The sequence below is a fragment of the Lissotriton vulgaris genome, chromosome 1_2 (assembly GCF_964263255.1).
Source record: "Lissotriton vulgaris chromosome 1_2, aLisVul1.2, whole genome shotgun sequence".
Taxonomy (NCBI): domain Eukaryota; kingdom Metazoa; phylum Chordata; class Amphibia; order Caudata; family Salamandridae; genus Lissotriton; species Lissotriton vulgaris.
The window spans coordinates 159,050,893-159,074,557 of record NC_141686.1 but is presented as its reverse complement, the minus strand read 5'-3'; the positions used below and the strand labels follow the sequence as shown (position 1 = coordinate 159,074,557).

At 44.8% G+C, this 23,665-nt stretch overlaps 1 protein-coding gene across 2 annotated transcripts in view; it reads left to right on the top strand.

Annotated features, from left to right (window-relative positions):
• The window catches only part of LOC147734735 (aldo-keto reductase family 1 member B1-like), a 231,354-nt gene that overhangs the window by 131,428 nt on the left and 76,261 nt on the right, over nt 1-23,665 (top strand). Inside the window, exon 1 of one of the 2 annotated variants that reach the window (XM_086953022.1) lies at nt 19,389-19,578. The exons of the other annotated variant lie outside the window; for it this stretch is intronic. Within the exon in view, the coding sequence (XP_086809148.1) occupies nt 19,513-19,578 (66 nt within the window). The 5' untranslated portion in view covers nt 19,389-19,512. Of the gene's footprint in view, nt 1-19,388; nt 19,579-23,665 lie in introns of those variants that run through there. 2 annotated transcript variants of the gene reach the window in all.

Here is a 23,665-nt window from a genome sequence, read left to right as displayed (position 1 = left end):
TAGAAGGACAGAGATGTCCCAGAACTAGGAGGCAAACATGGTGGCTTTGGTGTTGTTTGAAGGTTGTGATTGGTTGATCTAAGGTTCTGATCTGGTGTGTAGTATGGTAGAGTGTCAGAGAGGGTGTTGGGAGCCGTGTCATTTGCTGATTTGAAAGTTGTGATTGGTGAATCTAAAGTTCCGAGTTGGTGTGTAGCATGGTAGGGTGTCAGAGAGTAGGTTGAATGCCATGTCATTTGCTGATTTGGATGTCCATGTAAGTGGTTTGAATACGGTCCTGTTCTTGAAAGTGAGCCAGTTGGCCTGGTGACAGGATTCAGTCTCAGGATAATAGGACGGAATGTATGAAGCTCTGTGGTTATACTGAATAAGCAGCTACCTATGTTATGCCATCTATTAATGTAATAACTGCACTTTCACAATTGCTTTATTAACCTTCCTGCTTTCTCAAATTTGCTTGAAAATGCACGATTTTTTTTCTTTTTTTTCAAAATTTTCTTGGGGGGGTTATCCCCCCAAACCTCCCTTTTGGGGTTCGGGGTCGCTCGCTGCGCTCGCTCGCTACGGTGCTGTATGCAAATCACTTTGCGCCCCACCACTTTCAAATGTCACCCACCGCCCCTGGTACAGTGTGCTTAAGGGGCCCCTGCAGCTCGGGGGGCCCACCCGCACCGCGTGGGCTGCAGGGGCCTTTGTTACGCCCCTGTGTCTACAGTGCTGCAGGCTTACACAAAATACTCTATCGTCAAACATCGTGTGATACTTGCACCTTGAAGTGAATTGAAACAGCAGCAGTACAGAGTGCATAATAGTTTTATTTGGCAGTGATTCTACAAACGATAAAAAATATCTGGGAAGTAGAACTTCTCCTTTTTAACACATTTTGAGAATTGCGCCCACGGTCACAGGTCCACCCTCTTCAACTACGATGGGCATTTTCATTTCACACCTGTTGTGTGTCAGAATTCATAAGTAGAGACACAAATGGTCTCCTAGAAGAAACTTCCGGAGTAAAGGGTGCTTATGTAAACTACTGACATCGTGCCCTGCGCCTTCCCTCGACCGATGTCACGTGTAGATAGTTTTTCCCAAAAGAGTGCTTTTATTTTTCTAGTTATGTCCCCCTCTATCCGGAGTGTTACTTCATATAACTTATGGGGTACACTAACCCTGGTGTTGGCAGTTTCAACCTGAATGCATTCACTCAGATCCACTGTCTCCAAATGATCTTTCAGGATCCTGCGAGCTATGGTGACCTCTGCTGCGCTGTCCAGCATTGTCTGGGCCCACTCCCCGTTCTTGAGTTGTGTCCTCAAGATCCTCGGCATGTCTGATTTTAATATTTGCTACCTTCTTTTTGGAAAATTTAGTTTTCTTATTTTTTGGAACGTGTTGATCGTCTTTGGACTTCACGTGTTCTTCTTTGTGTTCTGATCGTCCTCTTCTTTCTGATTTCTGCGAGGAAGTCTGAAAGGTACGAGAGGATCGTGTATCAGTATCTTGATATCTATCAGGTTTTCTTAAATTATCCCTGTTTCTAAGGTTATACCTCTTTTCAGAGTGCTCTTTTTGAGGAGATCTACCTCTGGACTGAGAGCGCTTCTCTTTAGGAAGTGACTGTCTACTATTTCATTTTTAGGAGTAGTTAGATTGTTTTTGATAAAAACTTTTTCAGAATTTTCTGTTAATTCAGGCTTTACAGGTTTCCCTCCCAAACTATCTCTTCCTAGTTCTTCATAGGATTTTTCAATAATTCTGGCAAGTTCATACGGTTGCTCAGTAATATCCAGTTCTTTTAATTTTTGGCGGATTGCCACCGATGCTGCTTCACCTTTAATGTTAGCTAATAAAATAGCCGAGCTCTGTTTGAAATCTTTCAGTAATTTCATACCAAGATTCAAAGCTGGTTCTGGACCGTATTCATTTTGAATCTGTCTCAGAACGTCTGGTATCACCGCCATAGACGGGACACCATGTGTTTTTGTGTAGATTGAAGCAAAGACTGTACCCCAAGTTCCACAGTCCTCCTCGTGTGGTGCAATCCCCATTGGTAAACAGATTGTTAGAATTCTGTGTTTCTCATGAGGTGTACTATCGGGAAATACTGCCTCTATTTGAATAATTCTTTTAGCTAACCAGAATGGAATTTGTTCCCTTTTTGCGAGCAACTTACCGATGACTGACTGTAAAGTCTGTGGTGTGATTTTGTTTGTGTTCCCCTGATGAGGGGTGTGCTGTGGAATTCTTATAGCAGGTTGGACTGTTAAAGTCCGCATGACATATTGTACCAATTGTCTATGTATTTTGTTTAATTGTTTTAGCTGAGCGAAAAGTTCTGGACCTGTCATTTGTTCTATGGCAGGATGTGGTGTATAGCTGGCTAGTATCGGCCATGTTGCTCCTGGTCTACCTAGTGGACCGAGCCTGGTAATGTGATTTTGATGTTGTAAGGCGCCTTTAAACCAGAGCTGATGCTCTTGGTAAGTTAGTGGAATTTCAACGTCCTCGAAAGGAGCGTATTAAGCTGGAGGTTCCTCCATCTTGTAGAAGTGGAACGCATGTGTTGTTGGATTTGCTTGTGGAAAGATAATCCATGAATAGAATACCTCTGTCTGCCGATATTGATGTGCCTCTATGACAAATATGACTCTACCACCTCTTGGTGATAGGCCATTTTCTATAAGCTTTGTAGCTATGGCTTTCCGCACATTTTCCGGGATGTTTATAGCATCCACGTTGTCTTCATTAAACCCTGCAGTGTCAAAACCTGGTCGAGTATTTCCAGCTCCACCAGTTTCGGTGTTGTCGTTATACGACATTGTTTAATGAAAGTTTGCAGAGCAAGTTTCAAGGAATAAAGATGAGGTGCACAATATTTTGGAACACTGTATCCCTCACCGTTGAACAAAACCAAAACTAAAACATAGCATTTTGCGTCCTACTCAGTTTATGGCGGATATTTTATCCTTTAACCCACTCCAGGCGTCTATTGGAGTATTTACAGGATAAAGGGGTCTCTGTGAAAAGCACGACTGAGTTACTCTAGTATCTAGCATTAAATTAGTGCCTTACCAAACGTTGTGCACCATTTGGTGTAGTTCCTATATTTTCAATAGGCTCTGCGCATTGGAATAACATATCCTATAGATGTGACGTAGGACTGAGGTCTACTAGGTCTCTATCGAATATATTAGACTTAATTGTGAGTGCCAGCTAGCTCAGAGGTCACTAGAAACTTTCTCGAATTCACAAGAAGGGATTAGTTTCTGACAACCGCATAAACATGACAATTTTGTTCCCCCAAGATAAAACTGATCATCATAGTCGTGGAAACAATAGATAGATATTTCACTCAATCAATCGTGCATGCTTCGTTTCACCAGAGGTGCAGAGAAATAGATAGACAGGCGTTTTCAATAAAAAGGTTTTATTGAACAGTCTTCTTTCTCAAGCATAAGAAATTAACTGCTAGTCGTAAAACTGGTTGTAAAATATAATGCATACAGTATAAAGAGTAGAATAAAATAATACTGTAAGAGCATTGTATGGTTCCTAAACCATAGATAAATACATACATAAATAACAGAGGCTAAAAGTACTCAACTGGTGCTTCTAAAATATGCCTACCCCGATGTACCTAACCTAAGCTTGGTATGAGGGAAGAAGTGAGGTGTAGCATAAATGTAGTATTCTTTTGCCAAAAATCTGTCCAAGATTTCTCTTAGGGTCTAATCAGCTCCGTACCTTAGTTTGGAAAGAAGAAGGTCAGGCTCAGGACTCTTATTTCCCAACAACCTGCAAGGGTAGCTTGGAAACACTGGAGCTGGATTTCTCGGCAGGAGAAAAGACAGCGTCTCTCAGTGTGTCTGTTGGAGGGTCGGCTTCCTTCGGCACTTGCTTTAGCAGGATGCATCGGGCAAGTAAATAGTCTAACTGCTCGTTGAGCCCTACAATGTTCAACCTCTATGTGAAACCGTTGGCTGGTGTCGTCAAACAGTGGGGTCTTACGATGGCCTCATATGCGGACGACACACAGCTAGCGGTGACACTTAGTGGAGACCCTGAGGTAGAGGCCCCCAGATTCCGTGCGGGTCTCGTGGCAGTAGCAAGCTGGCTTCGCACCAACTGCCTTCAGTTGAATGCCACCAAAACGGAGGTGTTGGTACTAGGGAAGCACGCTGAGCTATGGGGTAACCAGTGGTGGCCATCAGAGTTAGGTGTCACTCCTATTCCAGCTGCTGGAGTGAGAAATCTAGGAATCTGGTTGGACTCTGCGCTCACCTTCAGGGACCACACCAAGAAGGTGGCTGCCACGTGCTATGGCATTTTGCGGGGTACTAGGCCGGTTTTAAAGTACTTTGATCCCCCTACCAGACAGCTTGTGGTCCAGGCCTCAATACTCTCTCGGCTGGACTACGGCAGCTCACTGTTGTTAGGGGTGAACCAAGCGGAGGCCTCTAGGCTCCAAAGAGTACAAAAGGCCGCGGCACGAGCCATTGTGGGCCTCCCCAGACATTGCTCAGTGTCTGGTACCATCACGGCCTTACATTGGCTCCCGGTCAGACAGCGAATCAAGTTCAAGGCGCTGTGTCTGGCCTTTAAAATTTTGAAATCTTCTTCGCCGCCGGCACTTGCCAACCTACTCACGCCCTATACGCCTTCGAGATCCTTGAGATCGGAGGGGCTTCATCTGGCTGTCTGTCCACGCTTTAAGCTGAGCAGAATGGGTGGCCGCTCCTTTAGGGTGCTAGCGGCAGGTTTATGGAATTCGCTCCCGGTACACATCCGAGCTCTTGAAGATTTGCTCGCCTTCAGGCAGGCGATTAAAACCTTCCTGTTTCCTGTGTCTGGTTAATTTCCTTTTCTTTTATTGTGTGTTATGTTATAGTGTCTGTCAAAGCGCCAGGACGCCCCTTTGCTGGGGCAGCTGCGCGCTATAAAAATATAAATAACATAACATAACATAACAAATCACTGTGTGTTTGCTAAGGCAAGTGTGGGCATATTTATACCTTGAAGTTGCCGAGTTTTACGTAAAGGTGGACATAATAACGTCATTAAAGACTCTCAGTTCTTTGAAAACTCCATGAGTTCTTGGACAAGTCAGTTCTCGAGCAAGGGAAAATCCCTAGCTGCTGAAGCCGAGTTTTCCAAGAAATCGTTGAAGATTTTCGGAACTAGTGGAAGTAGCCCTGCCGTATTTGGACTGCATGAGCTATGACTAAATATGGTTATGATTATTATGCCTATATAAGGACATAGTGATTTATACCTATATAAGGGCCTGAATCTGGAAATGTACAATAGTGTCCTAAAATGGTTCACAACAGAGCAGCTGTTCCAAGTGTCCGCATAGAAGGAGACATGGATAGGTCACACAGGTGACATCATAGAGCCCTGTAAATCAGGGGCATAGCTAAGCAGAATGGACTGACACTGTATCTTACTGTTAGCTATCATAGCATGTCCATGCTGAAGGTCACCTTAGCGGCACCCAACCAGCAGTGAAAGTATTAAGATCTTTCCTAGAAGTGGTTGTCACTACAGCCAACTGCAAGGTCCTTAGGATTTGGGAGCAGGGGAGTAGGGCTGCCCACCACTAAAAAGATACTGGAACAGCAGCACAAGAGGGGTCCAGAGCACACTCATTAACAAATGACCAGCTTTAGCTACAATCAGAGCATACAACATAGAGCATAATCAGAAAATAAACTAGATATTATGACAATATTATAGTCACACCAATATCACTAAAGACAAGCAACAAAATCGAACACCATTTGGAATGATCAGCGCAGGCCAGGGTATGGGGCCTAGTCACAGAGGATGAAGACCATAATTGTAAATTGTCTGCACAGAGGGGCACATTGATAGTTCGGTCATGCAAGAGGTTATCCCATCTAGTCACCAGGGACTAACATTGAATTTTTCAGGGACCCATCATAGCACGTCCATACGCGAAGGTCGCTATACTTGCAGAGGGCAAGTATAGAAAGTGGAAGTAAGCTAACTTATGACCACAAGATTTGCTGGGCGGAAGTGGGTTATTACGACAGCCACGGACGCAGTGCAGTCGAGTCAGAGGCAACTTTGTGATCCTTGCTTCTTAAATGTCCAAACGTGCAGCAGCAGCAAAAGAAATTGCTCCCATAATAGAGCCAATATTAGTAAATCACCAGCCTAATCTAACCCGAAGGTGGCATAGAGTGCATTCAGAGATATAAACTTGAAGTAAGGACAGTATCATGGCCCAACCATGGGACACACTTGGTCACACACTACCGGCTGTATACATTTTCAACCTGCCGATGGCCTAATAGAACAGAAGAGGAACAAGTCAGATGGCTAGGCCACCATGCCACCCAAGCAGACAAAAATAGACATAATGCGATACTATGCTGTAGATTGCATCAATTGAATTGCATGAGCGCAATAGAAGGCAATAAGAGTCTAGGCTGCAAGGTCACAGCTCCACTAGGGGTAACACGGTGTGCAAAGGAACTCCAACTGACATGGTGTAGGTACAGAGTGTCAACTATACCACAAGTATTGCAGACAGTAACATACGGAAAGTCTGCAATAGTAGCAGGCTAACAGCTCACACTGATAGTGAGGCGTTCAACTCCCAGGTTGTTCTTTGGGATCTGCTTGACTCAAAGATGGCAGATTTTCAGGAGCCCAAAGTGGTAGCCGTCCATAGGCAAAAACTAAACTGAAAAAAAAGACAAGGGTGTCAGTCACAAAGGTTATCACAGCCTTGCAACAAATTACAGCAACATACAAATTCATCTTTTTAAAAAAAATGACGGGTGGGGGCGTGGCTTGGACGGCAGGGGGAATGGCCGCCTGAACTAGGAGCTCCGTGGATCGGGAGAGCGATGCCGTTAATTATCCCTATTTCCCCGCTGTAACACGAGCCAAACTCAAAGACCCAGCGCCTGAACTCAGGAGGAGTCCTCCGACGGGTTGACAGCCGCCTGATGCTGCCGCTTCCAGTATTTCTCGGACTTTGGTAACGAGCGCTCTCAGACCCGGGCTGTATCTAAAATGGCAGCGCCCGGTCGCGTCTCCACTGCCTGACGCCGAGCATTAAAAAGACTCTTTTACAGCCTTCAGCCGCCCACCACACGCTGGGTAAGTGAAACGGTCAATGGACAGCGCCCCTTAAAGTCATCACGGGGGAAAAGATGTTCTGTAGACGACTCAGCAGCTGAAAATCGGCACATCTTGCCTGACCCCAAAATGGCGGCGCCGACTCCAGCATAAACACACTGTCTGCCCATAAGGTGTGCTCCTGCTGCATTTTCAATGCTGATCCTTCCACTCTAGAGGGTCTCTACTGCACCAGAACGGCTCCACCTTGCCCTGGCATGCATGGAAACAACTGCTCTTGTCCAGTGTTGCCTACCACATGGCCTTTCATGTCTCCACCACTCACCACTGAGTGTCTCCAAATGGTCGATGACACACAGACCACAGCCTAATGTATCACGGAGTCCGCCTTTCGATGTAACTTTCGCAGGCTATACGGGCCACTCTCGAAGCCAAACTCAGCAGACGGTCAGCAACCCTGCCCTACTGGCGTAGGTGACCAGCATCAGCACTACACGGGGCCTTCTTACCGACTATACAGGAGCACACCCTGCTTCCTACAGCTTCCTACAGCTTCCTACAGCAGTTAAAATACTATATACTGCGATGGCTAACAGAGAGGACAGAAACACCACCAAAAAGGTGAAGCCAGACCCACTTATCTCGGACTCCCCCATTAAGAGCAAACCAGACATGGCTGCCACGATGGAAATGATCCTCAGGAAACTGGCTGACCTCCACGACCTTTCTAAATCTACTAAATCTAATACCGACTCTATGCAGCTAGAACTCACAGCGATCAGAGCCGATATGAATACAATAAACACAGGTTTGGGGGCAGCCGAACAACGTATAAGCGACGTGGAGGACCTGGCTCGACAATCAGCTCCCAAAATCCAACGCCTAGAAAACGCCACGGACGAACTCAAACGCCACAACGCAGAGTTGGAAGATAGGAACAGGAGAGGTAACATCAGAATTTTTGGCGTTCCGGAGAACTCCGAAAAAGATGCGGATTCCTGCGTGGCCTTTCTCGAATCGTGGATTCCTATGATCACCAACATAGAATTCCCACACGGCCTTGAACTAGATAGGGCACACAGGATCCCTACCTTCGCTACCAGGAACTCCAAAGGCCCCAGACCGTTGATATGCAAACCACTCAGATTTCAACATGTAGAGATGATCCTCCAATTCGCAAGGAAAAATCATTCCATCACATGGGAAGGTCATAGAATCATCTTTACGCAGGACTTCTCAAAGGATACGGTGGCGACCCGTAAAGGTTTCCTGGAACTCAGAGACAAACTTAGATCCAAAAACATTGCATTCTCCTTTGCCGGCCCGGCGAAATTCAGAATTGTAGTGAATGGACACCCAAGATTCTTCACGGACCCCAGAGCCCTTGCAGACCTACTAGAAGATCGCCGCGAACAAGAAATGGATCTATCGTCCGGCCTCTCGAACAAAAGGAAAACATGAACTCATCCACCTCATAAGTAACCAAATTGTTTGCTGTTATTCTTTGCCAACAAGCCTATTAAGGACCCTGCCTGGTCCTTAATAGGCTTGTTATGGTGCTAGTCCCATGCTCTGTATTCGGGTAACATCCGCCTCAACACTGCAGTCCTTCATCTCACATATTCACTCTCCTGTATCGTGAGTTACTGTTCTTCTAGTTGTGTCATTGGTTTCTTATACAGTTTGCAACTCTGCGATTGCACGTCTATACCACTTTTCTACATGCAGGCCTTATGCTTCAACACAATGTCACATTATTGTTATTCTCCAATGTTATTCAATACTGTTAGTCGCTAATGCTATCCGTTAACTCAGTATTGCCTTAGCGTGAACTGTTTATGCTCTCACGCCACTACCAATGTTTACTGCTATATTTTATGGTACTTTTTTCAGCAGCAAAATCGGCTTGACGGGTAAGACAAGTTTCAGGTTGATTGATAATATGCTATTTTCGATGTTTAGGGAATTTACAAGCTACCAGCTTACTACTCCTGCTTCCACCTAGCACGGTACTGCCGTCGTATTCCCTATGTACGTATTTGGGGGGAGGAGAGGGAGGGAGGGGTGGGGGGGTTGGAGGGTAGTTCTGACAGGGGGGGGGGAAATGGAGCTAAAAGAGTTCAAAGAATTTCAGTTTTTCTTTCTGTATTGTACTGTCTCTTGCTTATGTTCATTTATTACAGGTATGACACACGTCTCTTACTGCATTCCAAAACCCTATTTCAATGCTGTTTCTTATGCCCTGTCCTTAGAGTTATATCTCCACACACTGACCCATACTGTGTCCAGCACACGGCACTACACACAGGTATCTTTCGTCTACCACGCAGCCTCTCAGCGATGATACCTCACTCCAATGTCTAATACAAAATCATTAGTCGATGACCTCAGGATAATCTCTCTTAATGTTAAGGGCCTCAACCATCCGGTAAAGAGGAGGAAAGTCTTTGAATATCTCACCAAATCGAAGGGGGACATTATATTACTCCAGGAAACCAAATTATCTGAAGATGACCTACGGTTCTTGAACATCCATTGAGCGTCACACATATTGAACTCACCAGCGACTCATAAAAAAGGAGGGGTAATCACCCTACTAGCGAAAAAAGCTAATCTAACACTAGTCTCGCACTCTCATGACGAAGATGGTAGACTTTCCGTTAAGGGAGGATGACCCCATTCATGTAATAAATATCTACGGCCCAAATGCTGATGACCCGGAATTCTGGGACTCGGTTTCCCGCTCATTAGAACCCATCCCTCCAGATGACTTGATGATAGTGGGAGGCGACTTCAATCTACCCCTTGACCCAATTCTGGACAGACAATCCAAATGTTCCTTCCACCCATCCCGCTCGCACGACGCCCTCCTTCGCCTCTGTGATAGATATTGTCTGAAAGATTCCTGGCGCCTCCAAAATCCAGACAGTAGGGACTATACTTTTTACTCCGCCCCACACAAATCATATTCACGCATCAACTTCATTCTGATCTCAAGCCTCTTCACACACCTGATAGAGGAAACTGAAATAGCCCCTAAATTGGTCTCTGACCACGCCTGTATTCGCACCAAGCTGGCTGGCTCCAAATCGATTCTCCCACCCAAGAGATGGCGCTTCAATAATGAAACCCTGTCAGATCCCGGACACAAATTAATAATAGCTAATGCCATTGATGAATACCTAACCTTAAATGACACCCACAACACTACACCTAACACCTTGTGGGATGCTCTGAAAGCCACAATCCGAGGGGTAATCATCAACATCAGAGCCAAGATGAACAAGACACTAAATAAAGAGCTAGAATCCTTAGAACAACAGATTGGAGCACTAGAATCCCCAAAAAAGTCCAACCCTCTGGACAATAAAACACTAGAAACACTAACCAAAAAAAAGTACGAATACAACACCATCACCAGCAAACGAGCTGGGGTATGGATCAACTGTTTCAAGGCCCTAAAACTCTGCGAGGGCAACAAAGCAGGGAAACTGCTAGCCTCCTATCTCAAACATAAACAGAAATTGTCCACCATAACATCCATTAAAGACACTAGAAACAACACTCATACCAAACAATCTAGTATCCTCGACACGTTCAAATCATTTTACGAAGACTTATACAAAAATGACAAACCACTAGATGAATCAGCCTGCACTGACTACCTTGATTCGCTTCACCTCCCCAAACTCTCAGAAACAGATATGACTCACCTAGGTTCCCCAGTCGCTAGTGCAGCGATCAGGGCAGCAATTACCACACTAAAGAATAATAAGGCCCCCGGACCGGACGGCTTCACGGCGTCATTCTATAAGGCCTTCACAGATCAACTTAGCCCTCCGCTCCTTAACCTTTTTAACTCCACAGCGTCCAGCGGCAGTGTTTCCCCATCAATGAGAGAAGCGACGATTATAGTAATACCCAAAGAAGGGAAAGACCCCCTCCTCACTAAAAATTACCGTCCCATCTCTCTGATAAACCTTGATTGTAAAATATATGCAAAAATATTAGCGACCAGACTAAATTCCGTCCTCCACAAACTAATCAGCCCCTCACAGGTTGGCTTCCTAAAACACCGGATGTCAAACGACAACACTAGACTGCTGTGCCACCTTCTGGAGAAAGCAAAGGCCTTTTCCGCCCCAACCGTAGCGATAACCTTGGACGCGGAAAAGGCCTTTGACAAGGTCTCATGGTCCTTCCTCCGGCATTGCATGCACTCATTCAACCTCGGCGACTCCTTTGCCAAAATGGTGATGGCCCTATGCTCTGCCCCATCTGCCAGGATAGCTATAAACGGCACCCTATCCGACCCGTTCCGACTCCACCAGAGAACCAGACAAGGCTGCCCTCTCTCCCCAGCTCTTTTCCTCCTAGCCCTTGAACCCCTCCTTACAGACATCAAAAATAATAAAGACATTGCGGGTGTTTCCTTCGGGGACACACGAGTTAAGTTAGCAGCGTATGCTGATGACATCCTAATTACAACGGAAGACCCTACTAACTCCATCGATGGGCTTATGTCCTCGATTGATAAATACTCCTCCCTATCCGGCTACAAATTAAATAGAGATAAATCTGAGGTAAAACCTCTAAATGTCCACACCTCTAGGGAAGTGTTAGGCGACTCTGGACTGACTTGGCAAACTAGCGTGATTAAATACTTGGGGATAGAATTTACCGATGACCTTCTAAGTACCCTTAAACATAATGAGACCAGGACCCTGGCCAAAATCAAACGACTGCTTGACGGTTGGTCCCCCCGGTTCATCACTTGGTGGGGTCGTATAGAAACCATAAAAATGATGATATCCCCCTTAGTCAACTACCTTATCACAATGCTTCCACTTATGCTTTCCAAAGAATTCCACAGTAAATTAGACAAACTGACTTCTTCCTTTCTATGGCAGGGCAAAAAAGCCAGAATTAGCTTAAAGAAATTACGATTAGATAAAAGTTTAGGGGGAGTCAACCTGGCGGACTTCAAACTATATCAAATTGCCTTTCTGGCAAAACAAGGCTCGTACTGGCTAACCTCACAGACGGACTATACCCCAGTGTGGCTCTCTGTAGAAAGGTCCATATTACAAGGTCTCAATCCCTGCGCCTTGCTCACCATTAAACTGCGTCCCAATTTAGGCTCGGGTCCTATCTTCAAAAACACCAAAATGGCTCTTCTCCAAGTTAGCAAACACTTACCACATCAATTCCGGCATTCAAATTGGGAGTCGCTCTGGCACAAGACCACCTTAACATACAAAGGGGAACCCCTAAACTACTCTTCCTGGATAGAAAGAGGTATAATCTTCCCCCACCAACTCGCCGAAAACTCACTACCACTCACCTTCAGTGACCTGCAGAACAGATTCCTTCTACACCATATAGAATTCTATAACTTTTTACATATCAAAGTAGCGCAAGCAAAAGCGGACCTGAAGGACGTCACCCCCTCCCTCCCTGGATTCCTCACTTCACTTAACAAACTTGGCCACCAAGTCTCTAGAATATATAAACTTATTCGCCCACAAACGTCCTCCCTAACCAAACCACTCCAGCTCTATTGGGACTCGTTCTCAACCACACCTACCTCAGAGGCAGAATGGGCCAGAACCTGGGAGTCCATCACTCGCCACAAAATAAGCCCTACTCTCTCACAAGCCAAGTTCTGGCTACTTCATAAGGCCTTCTGGACACCTAGGAGGCTCTTTTTGCACAAAATCAGGGACGATGACACATGCTGGAACTGCAATGGTGAGGGAGGGGACCTTGAACACTTAATTTTCAGGTGCCCATGCGTCACCTCCTATTGGGACAGAATCTTTGATCTCATATCAAAAGCCCTACATATCACCCTCCCAAGGGAATTCTCAACGCTCGTCTTCGGATTCGCCAAAGCCGCCACACTCAATGATAATGACAAAGCCCTACTCGACCTACTGCTGACGGCTGCGGTTAAAATCATACTCAATAATTGGAAAAGCACAAACAAAGCTTCCTTCCCCCATTGGCTTAACTGGGTCACCAACTTAAGAGGAGCTGACAACATAGCCCTCGCCTCAACCCCGTGGCGCCCGCCACTCAGGAAACTTTGGGCCTCGCTAGATGAATACTTTGATCTACACAAGCCCCCTTGATTCATGTAATTCTCGAGACCATCTCGTACTTCCGCCTTCCTAATTAACATGCTGTAGTGGTAATCTTATCACTCTATGACTATGTATGCCAACCGTCATGTAACAATAGATGCAACTCACCCTATGCATACCTGTACGTTCAATGTAATGTATAACTTATGATTTACTTAATTTACTGAAAATACGGTCACGACTCATGTGTATTTTCCATATACCAGCTTTTATTATTGTTTTGTTTACCCTATGTGTGTATCCTTTACTCTTTTAATATATTTTGTTCAGCTGTATATCTTATACGCTCCGAATAAAAACTTTTGAACACAAAAAAAAAATTACTGGTGGTAGAGGAGAATGCAAATTATGATGGAAGGGCCGATATTACCAAAAGGGCAAAGGCCAGCCTCATTAGTACCTACCTATTTGACAGTCATTTAGTGGCGACAAAGAACCCTAGAGCTACACAGGTGGGTAAATCAGGGTTGGGGTACGCTGACGTGAGTCCTGTGCTCACCATGCCACTGGGATCAAGCTATCCTGGCTGAAGAGGCATGAAATTCCGAAACCGTTCCTAGGATGCTGGTTTCCAGTCCAGGGAAGTCCTGGCCTGGCAGTTCGGGCTGGACTGTTCCCATTGGGCGCAGGGTCAAGACTGATCATCTCAAAAGCTCCTCCCACTGCCCTAAGTTGTCTTCCCATACAGTTTTCTGACGGGGCTTGACCAGGGCTTTAAGTGGGCCAGGTCTCACCGGTGCTGAGCACCAGCAGTTTTTAGGTCTCGCCTTTTCCATTCCAAAGGAATGGAAAATGGAGAGAATTCAAGTGCTCAAAATAATCGTGAAACCAAGGGCTTTTTGGTGCGGTTTTCTTCGAGTTCACGTGGCCACAGGCACGCGCTTTTGGGCCATAAACTTTCACGGCCATCTGTTCCCCAGCTCCAGCACCTCCCCTCTCTCTCCCCGCACACAGCCTTACTTGGATTTCTCCTCCCCCTCCCCAGCCAGCTTCCCCCAGGCCGTGTTCCCTCCCACCTTTCCTCCTCTCTGTCCCTTCTTTCATTCACAACTTGTTTTACTTTGAGCGCGAAGCGCACACTCTTGTTATAATCTCTTTTGCTCCTTCTCTTCCATCTCCCGAGCTCGCCTCTTTTACTAAACATCGTATATTCTTCCTCCCTTGGTCCTTCGCCCTCTGCCCCTTTCCTCCCTCGTATTACCCTCCGTTTTATTCTTTATCTCGCTCTACTTTTCGCTTTCCTCCCTTCATCTATACATATCCCTACTAATTTCTTCTTTTTGGCCTTGCTCTCAATCCTCTCCATTTTGCCGATGGTTGTTTTGTGAACACGGAATACATACAGGATGTTAAGGAAGACATGCACGGGGTTCTGTGCCATACATTTCTTACATTACATTCCCTCTAACCTAAATAATCAAAGCCGTGTGGGGAGGTGAGCACGCATTTCCTTTCCCCTGCAAAGTTTGGCAGATTCGCTGCCGCCAACAAATGTGGCACAGCAGACCTGAAAAAAACTCAGCAGTTTGTGCCAGCCATCCAAGCCATATGAAGCAGTGACCGACAGCTCCGCGAGGTGTCGACGGCGGCAGTTGTTTTTGCTCGTTAACCTGGGACCGCAGTTCGACTCTGATAAACCACTGTCAGTCTTTCGCTCAGCCTCTCTATACAGCAGCCTTGCTGGTGCCGGCGGGGAGCTAGCTGGCCATTAACACAGCGGAGGGCGCTCCTGCTAGAGATTAGTCAACCACGAGTCTTGTAAAATAAACTAACATTGATTGCAAGGCGTGTTTTCAGTCTAACTCCTAATCTAATTCTGAAATGCACGTTATTATCGCTTTTTCAACAACGCTGGTATAGTTCACAGTATATCTCCTGGTGTAAGCTGTATGCGCTGTTTCGAACGAGTCAAATTAAATAACATTATTTGCAAGGCTTGTTTTCGGTATAACTGAAAAGCAGTTGCTGGCGCCAGCAAGGCGCCACTTCATTGTAGCTACACGCCGTAAATCTTGCAAAGCCAGCTGGACATGCACGAGTAAGAACGAAACTGAAACCTAAAGGCTGATACAAACTAACGTGAACATTTCACAATGGAAGCGCACGTTGTCTTTTAAAGAGCAGTGAAGTGCTAGGATGAAGCTGTGTGTGTGCCCTGGAGCTCTTGGAGCCTATGCTGCCACACATGACTATTAAAGTCCTTGAGTGAGGGAAATTCTCGGGTGAGGCTGTATGTGTGCCCAGGAGCTGTCTAAGCTTAGGCTGCCACACACGAGCTGTTTCGAAGGAGTCAAATAAACTAACAGTAAAGAGCCTCTTCCTAAAAGCACCTCACATTTGCACCTACTTTCAAAATGTGTAGACACTGTTATACGGAGTGAAATTGTAACAAAGCCTCTTTAACATGGACATTGTCTTTTAAACAGCAGTGAAGTGCTAGGATGAAGCTATGTGTGTGCCCTACAGCTCTTGGAGCCTATGCTACCACACACGACAAGGAACCCCTGCCAGCACATTCTCAGATCCCACAATGCTGCTACGCAATGAGGCTTATCCGCCCTTTTTACTCCCTTTGTATGTACAGGCGTGTCATTTATTTATTATGTCTGCATCTAAGAACAGGATGCTTGTCTCAGACTGCAACTTCTGAAAGTTGGGGTTATTCAGCTGAACGCGAGCCATGCCTTCTCCTTTGCGATACGTGCATTTAAAGCAAGCCATATATGGGTACTGTGTACTTTTCGTTTTGAGAAGGCGATATTCTGACGACATTTGATATAACGGTGCAGCCGCATGGGTCTGTTTGTTTTCTGGATACCGTTATGCAGTTGAAAGGGGAGGGTTTATGGAGAGTGCATACTTTCAGACATATTCTGGATGTTTTTATTTTTGCAGTCGCAAAGCAACCAAACTATCGTCTGTAACAAACGAAACATGACATGTCATTTCGTATTTTTTATTATTAACTATTTGATTCTAATAACTATCCATTTGTCCTCTGGAGGAAGTGACACCACCTGCGTCTTTTAATATTCTTGTCTTTCAGCTGTGTTTTAAGTCAACGATCCTGACTGAGCATGCCCCCAACTCTTTCCTTCGTAGTAGGACTGACCTTTGCGCCACACCCGTGATTTCTGCGACCTCTATGTAAATGTCACTCGACACCGGGAGAATGTAAATAGAGCTCTTATCAACTGGCATGCTTTTGTTTTGGTTATATTGTCCCTGTCGTGCGTGCTGCTTTCCTGGCTGAAGTGCCTTGGGCTCAGTTGTATATCGAGATTCTTGCAAGATACACTTGTTTTTGGGGCATTTTTCTTTCGTAATTCCACTTAAAGCTTTTAATGACCGTCAATGATTACAACATGGCTCGAGCCCCAAAACATAATGTTACATTCAACCAGGGTTATGATCATTTTACCCAATAGTATTTTGGATACTCTGATTTGTAGTCTTGCTTTCATGTTGCATCTTTGAGCCGCTTAACTGTAATGATCTATTTCGTATTGGTTTTACTTGATCAATATAAATGTATCATTGTTCACTACATGCAGTCAGTCCAGCGCCAAACGACCCGCACCGTAATCAGCAGTTGAACTAAGCCAGAACACAATTTGCAGTTTTTTAGATGTTTCTCACTTCAGAAGGTTTGCTGGTTTGTGGCCAACTAATTATGTCATCTGTATAGCTTATTTTTGGGCCATTTATTAAAGTCGTTTTTCCATCACTAAAACTTTCACACAGTCATTTTGGCTAGCCTCCACACAACCACACACCCAACCACACACCCAACCACACCACACACACAATCTCACACACAACCACACACCCAACCACACACACGCAACCCCACACACACAACCCCACACACACAACCCCAAACACCCACTCACACCCCAAACACCCACACATACACACATACAACCACTCACACATACAACCACTCACACATACAACCACCCACACATACAACCACTCACACATACAACCACTCACACATACAACCACTCAAACAACTACACACACAACCGCACACACACAAACACACACATCTGTCGCCCTCACTCTATCTATTCCCCTCACTCTATCTAACTATTGCCCTCACTCTATCTCTCTATCGCCCTCACTCTCTATCAATCTATCTATCTATCGGCCTCACTCTATCTATCGCCCTCACTGTCTATCTATCTATCGCCCTCACTGTCTATCTATCTATCGCCCTCACTCTGTCTATCTATCTATCGCCGTCACTCTATCTATCTATCGCCGTCACTCTGTCTAGCTATCTATCGCCCTCTATCTATCTATCGCTCCACCACAGCATCACTCAGGGGCACCACAGCATCACTCAGCACCACCACAGCATCACTTAGCACCACCACAGCATCACTCAGCACCACCACTGCATCACTCAGCACTACCACAGCATCACTCAGCACTACCACAGCATCACTCAGCACTACCACAGCATCACTGGTTCAAATATGTTCTCTCAATGTTTGAAGCTTTATTGCAAATGTCACAAAAAATTTTAATATTTCACTTCTGTTCTTGGATTTTAGTCACTGAACATCATCTTCACAACAGTTATTTACAAAAGTTTAAGCTATTGCCATTAAAAATTACAATCACTTTTATTTAAGTATTAATTATATAAAAAAATTAAAAGCCAATGTTAATTGTAATATCAATACATCTAAGTAAAGGCAATACAAAACATGTGACATTACAAATACTAAAAGTGTCACATATGCTAAAGTTAAAAGTATTGGCATTGTAAATCACAAAACATAAATATAAAATGTAATTTACAAAACCAATAGCTCCAACTTTCTTATCGCGAGACCTATTGGCAACGCCAGTGCTTGTTTAAAAGGTGCCTCGAAACGGGTTTCTATTGGACTGTTTTGTGCCCTGGCACAGGCGGTCCTTTTTTTTCCAGATAGCGATAGTGATAGCAGGCATATCAATGTGCACGTGCTCACACTGCTCATTAGTGGAGAAGTTACAGCATGACGTCATGACGGGGGAGCGTTGTAGGGGAAGGGAAATCCTTTAACACCATGCGCGCTAGCGGAATTCCGCTCGCACGCTGGGATTTGCGAAAACGCACTTTACATGACGAGCTGGGCTCGTCATCAGCGTGCGAGGAGGCTACGCCATGACGAGCCCAGCTCGTCATCAGCGTGGAAGGGGTTAAGAGTCATTTTCTCTCTGGATTTCCCTTCTCTTTTTGAAACTCAAGAGCAGCAGCACTGTCATGGTGTCACCCGGGCTCTTTAAGTGGAAGCTTTTTCAATATTATATACAAGCCATAATTGCTGCTTATCTTATGCAACTAAAAACCATTGAAAAAGCCAATAGTCCTGACTTCTTGTAGGTGGGATGTTACTTGTTGTATCATATATCTGGATGCAATGACAGAAACCACAAAATACCAGTTGGGCAGCACACTATGCTAAGCACAGATTTTTAGTTTATGTGTTTTTAAGCCATGCCCTTAATTACATTGGCCACGCCCCTTCGAGAGACCCCCAGTTTTTTCAACCTACTTAAAGCCCTGGGTTTGACTTAAAAATCATTTTGCTTATAGGGGCTCAGAGCAAAAACATTTCAGGACTTCTGGTCTAGCTTCTTGGCTTATGTTGCCAAGCTGAAAATCTAACAGCTCATAAGGTTTAATCTAGCAGGCAGTAACCTTGCACCGCATAAATAAATATAACAGTGTGAGTGACATTTACGATACTGCAAGAGCTCAACTTGTCCTCCGAATCTCACTCGAAATGAGTTGAACTAAAAACACCTATCCATGTTTACTCTCTGGGTTGTCTGGACGTCCACTGGCGTGTGAAAACCTCTCCATCGTAAGATCGACGGCCATCATGAGAAAGGATGCAGGCGACCGATCAATCCGCTCGGGCTGGCTCTTGCCTTCCAAGGCCAGCCTGTGCAGTATACCCCTGAGCACCGGTTGCTCCACTTCCTACCCTTTCACCCCTCCGTTTGGCGCGTTCGCGGTAAGGAGGGAGGCTGTTCAATATTCTGCCCTTCAACTGTCTCAAGCGACTCACGATGACTTGGCCAATAAGGAGCCTCGTAGCCCCTCGCCATCCAATACCAGAGGTGGGAGGGGAGCAGCGCGCGCGCCCGCCTGAATGGCTAGAAGGCCCCGGGGCGACGCGTGCATTTCTCCTCTCGCGCTCTCTGACTGAAATTTATCTCCAGAAGAACTGCCCTGCCACGTTCAGCAGTCATGGCCACCAGCTTGAAACTGATCACCGGGGCTCTCATGCCAGCGCTGGGGCTGGGCACGTGGAAGGTAAGGAGAGGCAGAACATGCATATTGAAACATATATATTTTAAAACATAGATGTGTTGGATGCGAAATACGACGGGTCCAGAAAGTGAGCTCACTTTGCGCTGCATCTGCCCTGTTTTATATTTTTCATTTATGTTCTGGTATGTTTATATTTGCATTTTGGTACCATGAGTGCAGGACTTTACACGCACCAGGATATACGTAAGCAAAAAGAGGGAACTATGTGCTTACATAACTCGAGTGTTGTGTTTTCTCTGCAAGGTAGCTACCATAGTTAAGTAACAGTGTGCTTTCAACAGAATTTGTATTCTTTGGGTTGAAGCAGGGCTCGAGTGGGTTGAGGGGAGGTATGGGGTAAGCGTGGTTATGTGACAAAATGCCATCCATGTAAACTTCATTCTAGTCAAACCGAAGGATTTAATGTCCAAGGGCTATGAAATAGGAAACTCTTGTATATGAACCAGTATATATATATATATTTTTTTAAATCTAAGCCTGGGTGCGCTGCCGTCTCCGGAACATGGCCAGCGAGCAGCAAAGCATCTCCACCAGTTGCATAAAAGTGAACATTCTGCCAGTGCAAGTGTTCTTTCGCATGAATGAATGATGTCTGACTGTGCTTAGTGTGTCTGAGGTCTTTGTAATGCATTTTTCTCAGTTGAAGTTCATGGTTGCTTATTTCCTCAACCTGCATGTTCATAGCTGCCAAGGTTTCAAATTGCTATGTGTGACATTCTAATAATTTCAGTGTAATTATGAGTGATATTTCAACTACTATGAGTGACACTAACTTGCAAGCAGAAAATCAAGCAATGAAGACTAGGAAAACGTATAAATATTTGAAATTAGACTCACTTGAGCATCGAGAAATTTTAAGAAGACCTTAAAACTGCTGCCAATACCTGAGATGGCTGACTCACAATTACAAATAAATTATCAAAATGTCACACATAGCAATCTGAAACCTTGGCAGCTATGAAAGAGGGTGGGCATCACTTCGCATGACAAAGCTTTGAAGACCATGTCCATACTTACATATTTCATAAAAGTGTAGATGGGAAGTATGTGCTTTCTTATATTGCTATTTAATTGTTGCCCTTGTACAATGGTGGGTGTATAATAAACTTGTGAATTTTGGATAGAATAATGTATTGACTAATAAGGAAAAAGGCGAACACTAAGCTAATTAGGCAAAAATAAAAGATAAGGAGCATGTTAAAACAAGGAGAATAAAACAAATCACTTTTACCATGTGGTGGCTGTTGTCCAAGACGGATCATGGAAAAAATGAATGTGATGGGAAAAGGTTTATCTCTTGGAAATAGTCGGTAAAGCTGCCACTGCAGGGGCCACCTTATTCATAAGAAAATGCTGTCATCTGGAATGTAAGACTTTTCAAGTAACTATTAATATCAGACTCAGATGCCACCACTACAAAACAATAAAAAGCGGATATTTAAAAAATAGGTCACATGGCTCTTCTAAGAATTAGTAGAAAAAAGAGAAAGGACTAGCTTAGACTGCAGAACCATATGACCCTAAACCGGATGTGATTGCCTAACACAGAGATGAGCTGCCTTGGATTTATACCATGAATTATTCAGAGTAAGCTGACTCACGGACTCCAGCCGCCTCAGTCCACACATGTGTTACAGGCTAACAGCAATGATTGCTGGGCAGGCTTCAGGAGAGGTTGTGAGACACACACAGCTGGCTGTAGTATTTCCAAATGCCACACCAGTATAGAGAGAGGCCCGGGGTCCGACGCACCGCCACCTACACAGTTAACTAACTTGGACGAGTTAATAAACTAAGAAAACTGAATGCACTCTTTAGCAGATAGAAACAGTTTTGTCATTTTAAACCGACTTACTGCATTTATGGTTTTAGAACAGACAAGCTTCTCACGGATCACCCTGCAGCGGACCCTCTCTTTCTGCTGCAGAAAACATCTTCTCATGGAGGCTGTGAAGAGTCCACCGGGTACGTGCTCTCTGATCTCTCCGGTAAGCGAAAGTCGGTGCTGTCTGAACAGATATCAACTTTTCCACGTGATACTGTCAGAGGCTAGCTTATGACGTTTCCCTGGTTAATGCGAGAGAATCTCTTGCCAACAGGTTTCTTTCTTGCCTAATGTTACTTCAGAACCTTCCGCAAACCTGCCAGCGCGGAGGCGCGCCTTCCTCTAAACTTCGCGCTTGATTAAATAACTTTATTCTTTTAGCAGCACTAATGCTGCATGGTGACGGACTGCTGAATAGTAAAACGTAACTTTCCTGTGTGGGCAGGCCATACCGCTGCACGCATGTACCAGGCGATGTAGTCAGGTCCGCCTCCTACGTAAGTTACGTACCACAAGCAAAAAAAAAACGTCCAATCAGGGTAAACCAGCCTGGTACCATCAACGCACAGCAGAACTCGCATTGGCTGCTGTGCGCTGCCTGCTTTCCTTAAAGTTTAACCATACAAAATATCAGACTCAACGAACCATGAAAACCAGTGATACATTCAGTTTTATGTAAGCTGACTTGCGAGACAATAGTTTTACATGCGGCAATGCGGTAACCTAACTTAAAATGCGTTCGGTTACCGCGAGATGTGTGACACTTGGCAGGACTGCATGTTGAACAGTCATTCAGCCAAGGAGCGTGTCTGACTCACAGTGAGGTTCACCCCTCCTTATGGGTTTCGGGAGTCCACAGAAGCCGGACTCCAGGGGGTTCAGTTCAAAACTAAACCATTACAGTTGGCTATGATCCGATAAAAAAAAAAACAGCACAAGTATTCAAAGGGCGATATGCAGATAGCAAATGTGCAATAATAGTAACTGATAAAAACCATTACAGTTGAGTAAAATAAGATAAAACCAGATAAAATGTCCAAATTGCGCTATGCAGATAACCAATATGCAATAATAGTAATTGATAACCACCATTACAGTTGAGTAAAATAAGATAAAAACAGATAAAATGTCCAAAGTGCGAAATGCCAATAACCAATGTGCAAATACAGTAGGCAATCAGTGCAATGCAAGGCTAAACGTGATGTAGCAATCACCAGGAACCAAGTCACACAGTGGATCCTGTCGTGGCATACTAGATATTGTCTAGTATGCATTTTAGGTGCTTTACACCATGTGGCTATCCTCCACTGAATCACCAGTTACTACTTGTCCTTCCTAGGTTGGCCAGCAAATTTTATTAGGTTCCGCCTTTAGTTACTCCTGGGTGCTGCAGCAATGGTTTGGAGAGCTGTTCTTTGAGTATTTTGACAAATCTGGCGCATCGCTCCAGCCCCCAGGGATCATTGATCTTGAAGCAGATAGAATATTGTTCCTGGGCCGTGTGTGCCCTAAAAACCTAGAAGACCTGTTAGAGCAGTAGCCCTCTTTTGATGATGTAGGGCGGGACAGCAGCATAGGAGATGTAACAGAATTAATATTTGTAGTTGCATAGCCTGCAGTCCCTTTTTTCTCCTAGTCCTGCCCTGGCTTGATTGACGTCTTTTATTGGGAGCACCAATAATCACATATACAATATCGGTCTTTGCATTCATAGATTCTAAAAAAAAATAAGGGTGCAGCTGCCCAACTAAGTAGGTGTCATTTAGGGACTGAATTGGCTGCCGATAGTAGGTCTTGTTCAAAGGAGTCTCCTTCAGTTGCTGATGGATTGCTTTTTTTCAAACGGAGTATGAAGCAGCTTAATCGTGTAGGGCTGTTTCTTCAATCTTATTTATTGGTTGAACCAAGGGTTACCAGGAACGTCGAGGAAAAAGACCTAAAGTGGCCTTTTAAGGAATTTCCTGGGGCCTTCCTGGTCCTAACGTAAACTTTTCAGTATGGAGGATTTACAGTCTAGTGATTGATTCACTAGTCGCAGTTCTAACCTTAATCATGAGCAGCTTGCACATCTCCATTGCTGGAAAGTCTTTTTATGCGATCTACAGTGAATTTGCTCTAGAAGTTGAATCCAGTTCACCTGGGTAAGCATTGTGGCCGTACTGCAAGGCCGGAAGTAGTGTTGCCTTTGCTAGTCTTAGAATAGGGGCTGCCAAAGCACTGCTTAATAATCAATTCCATATGTAA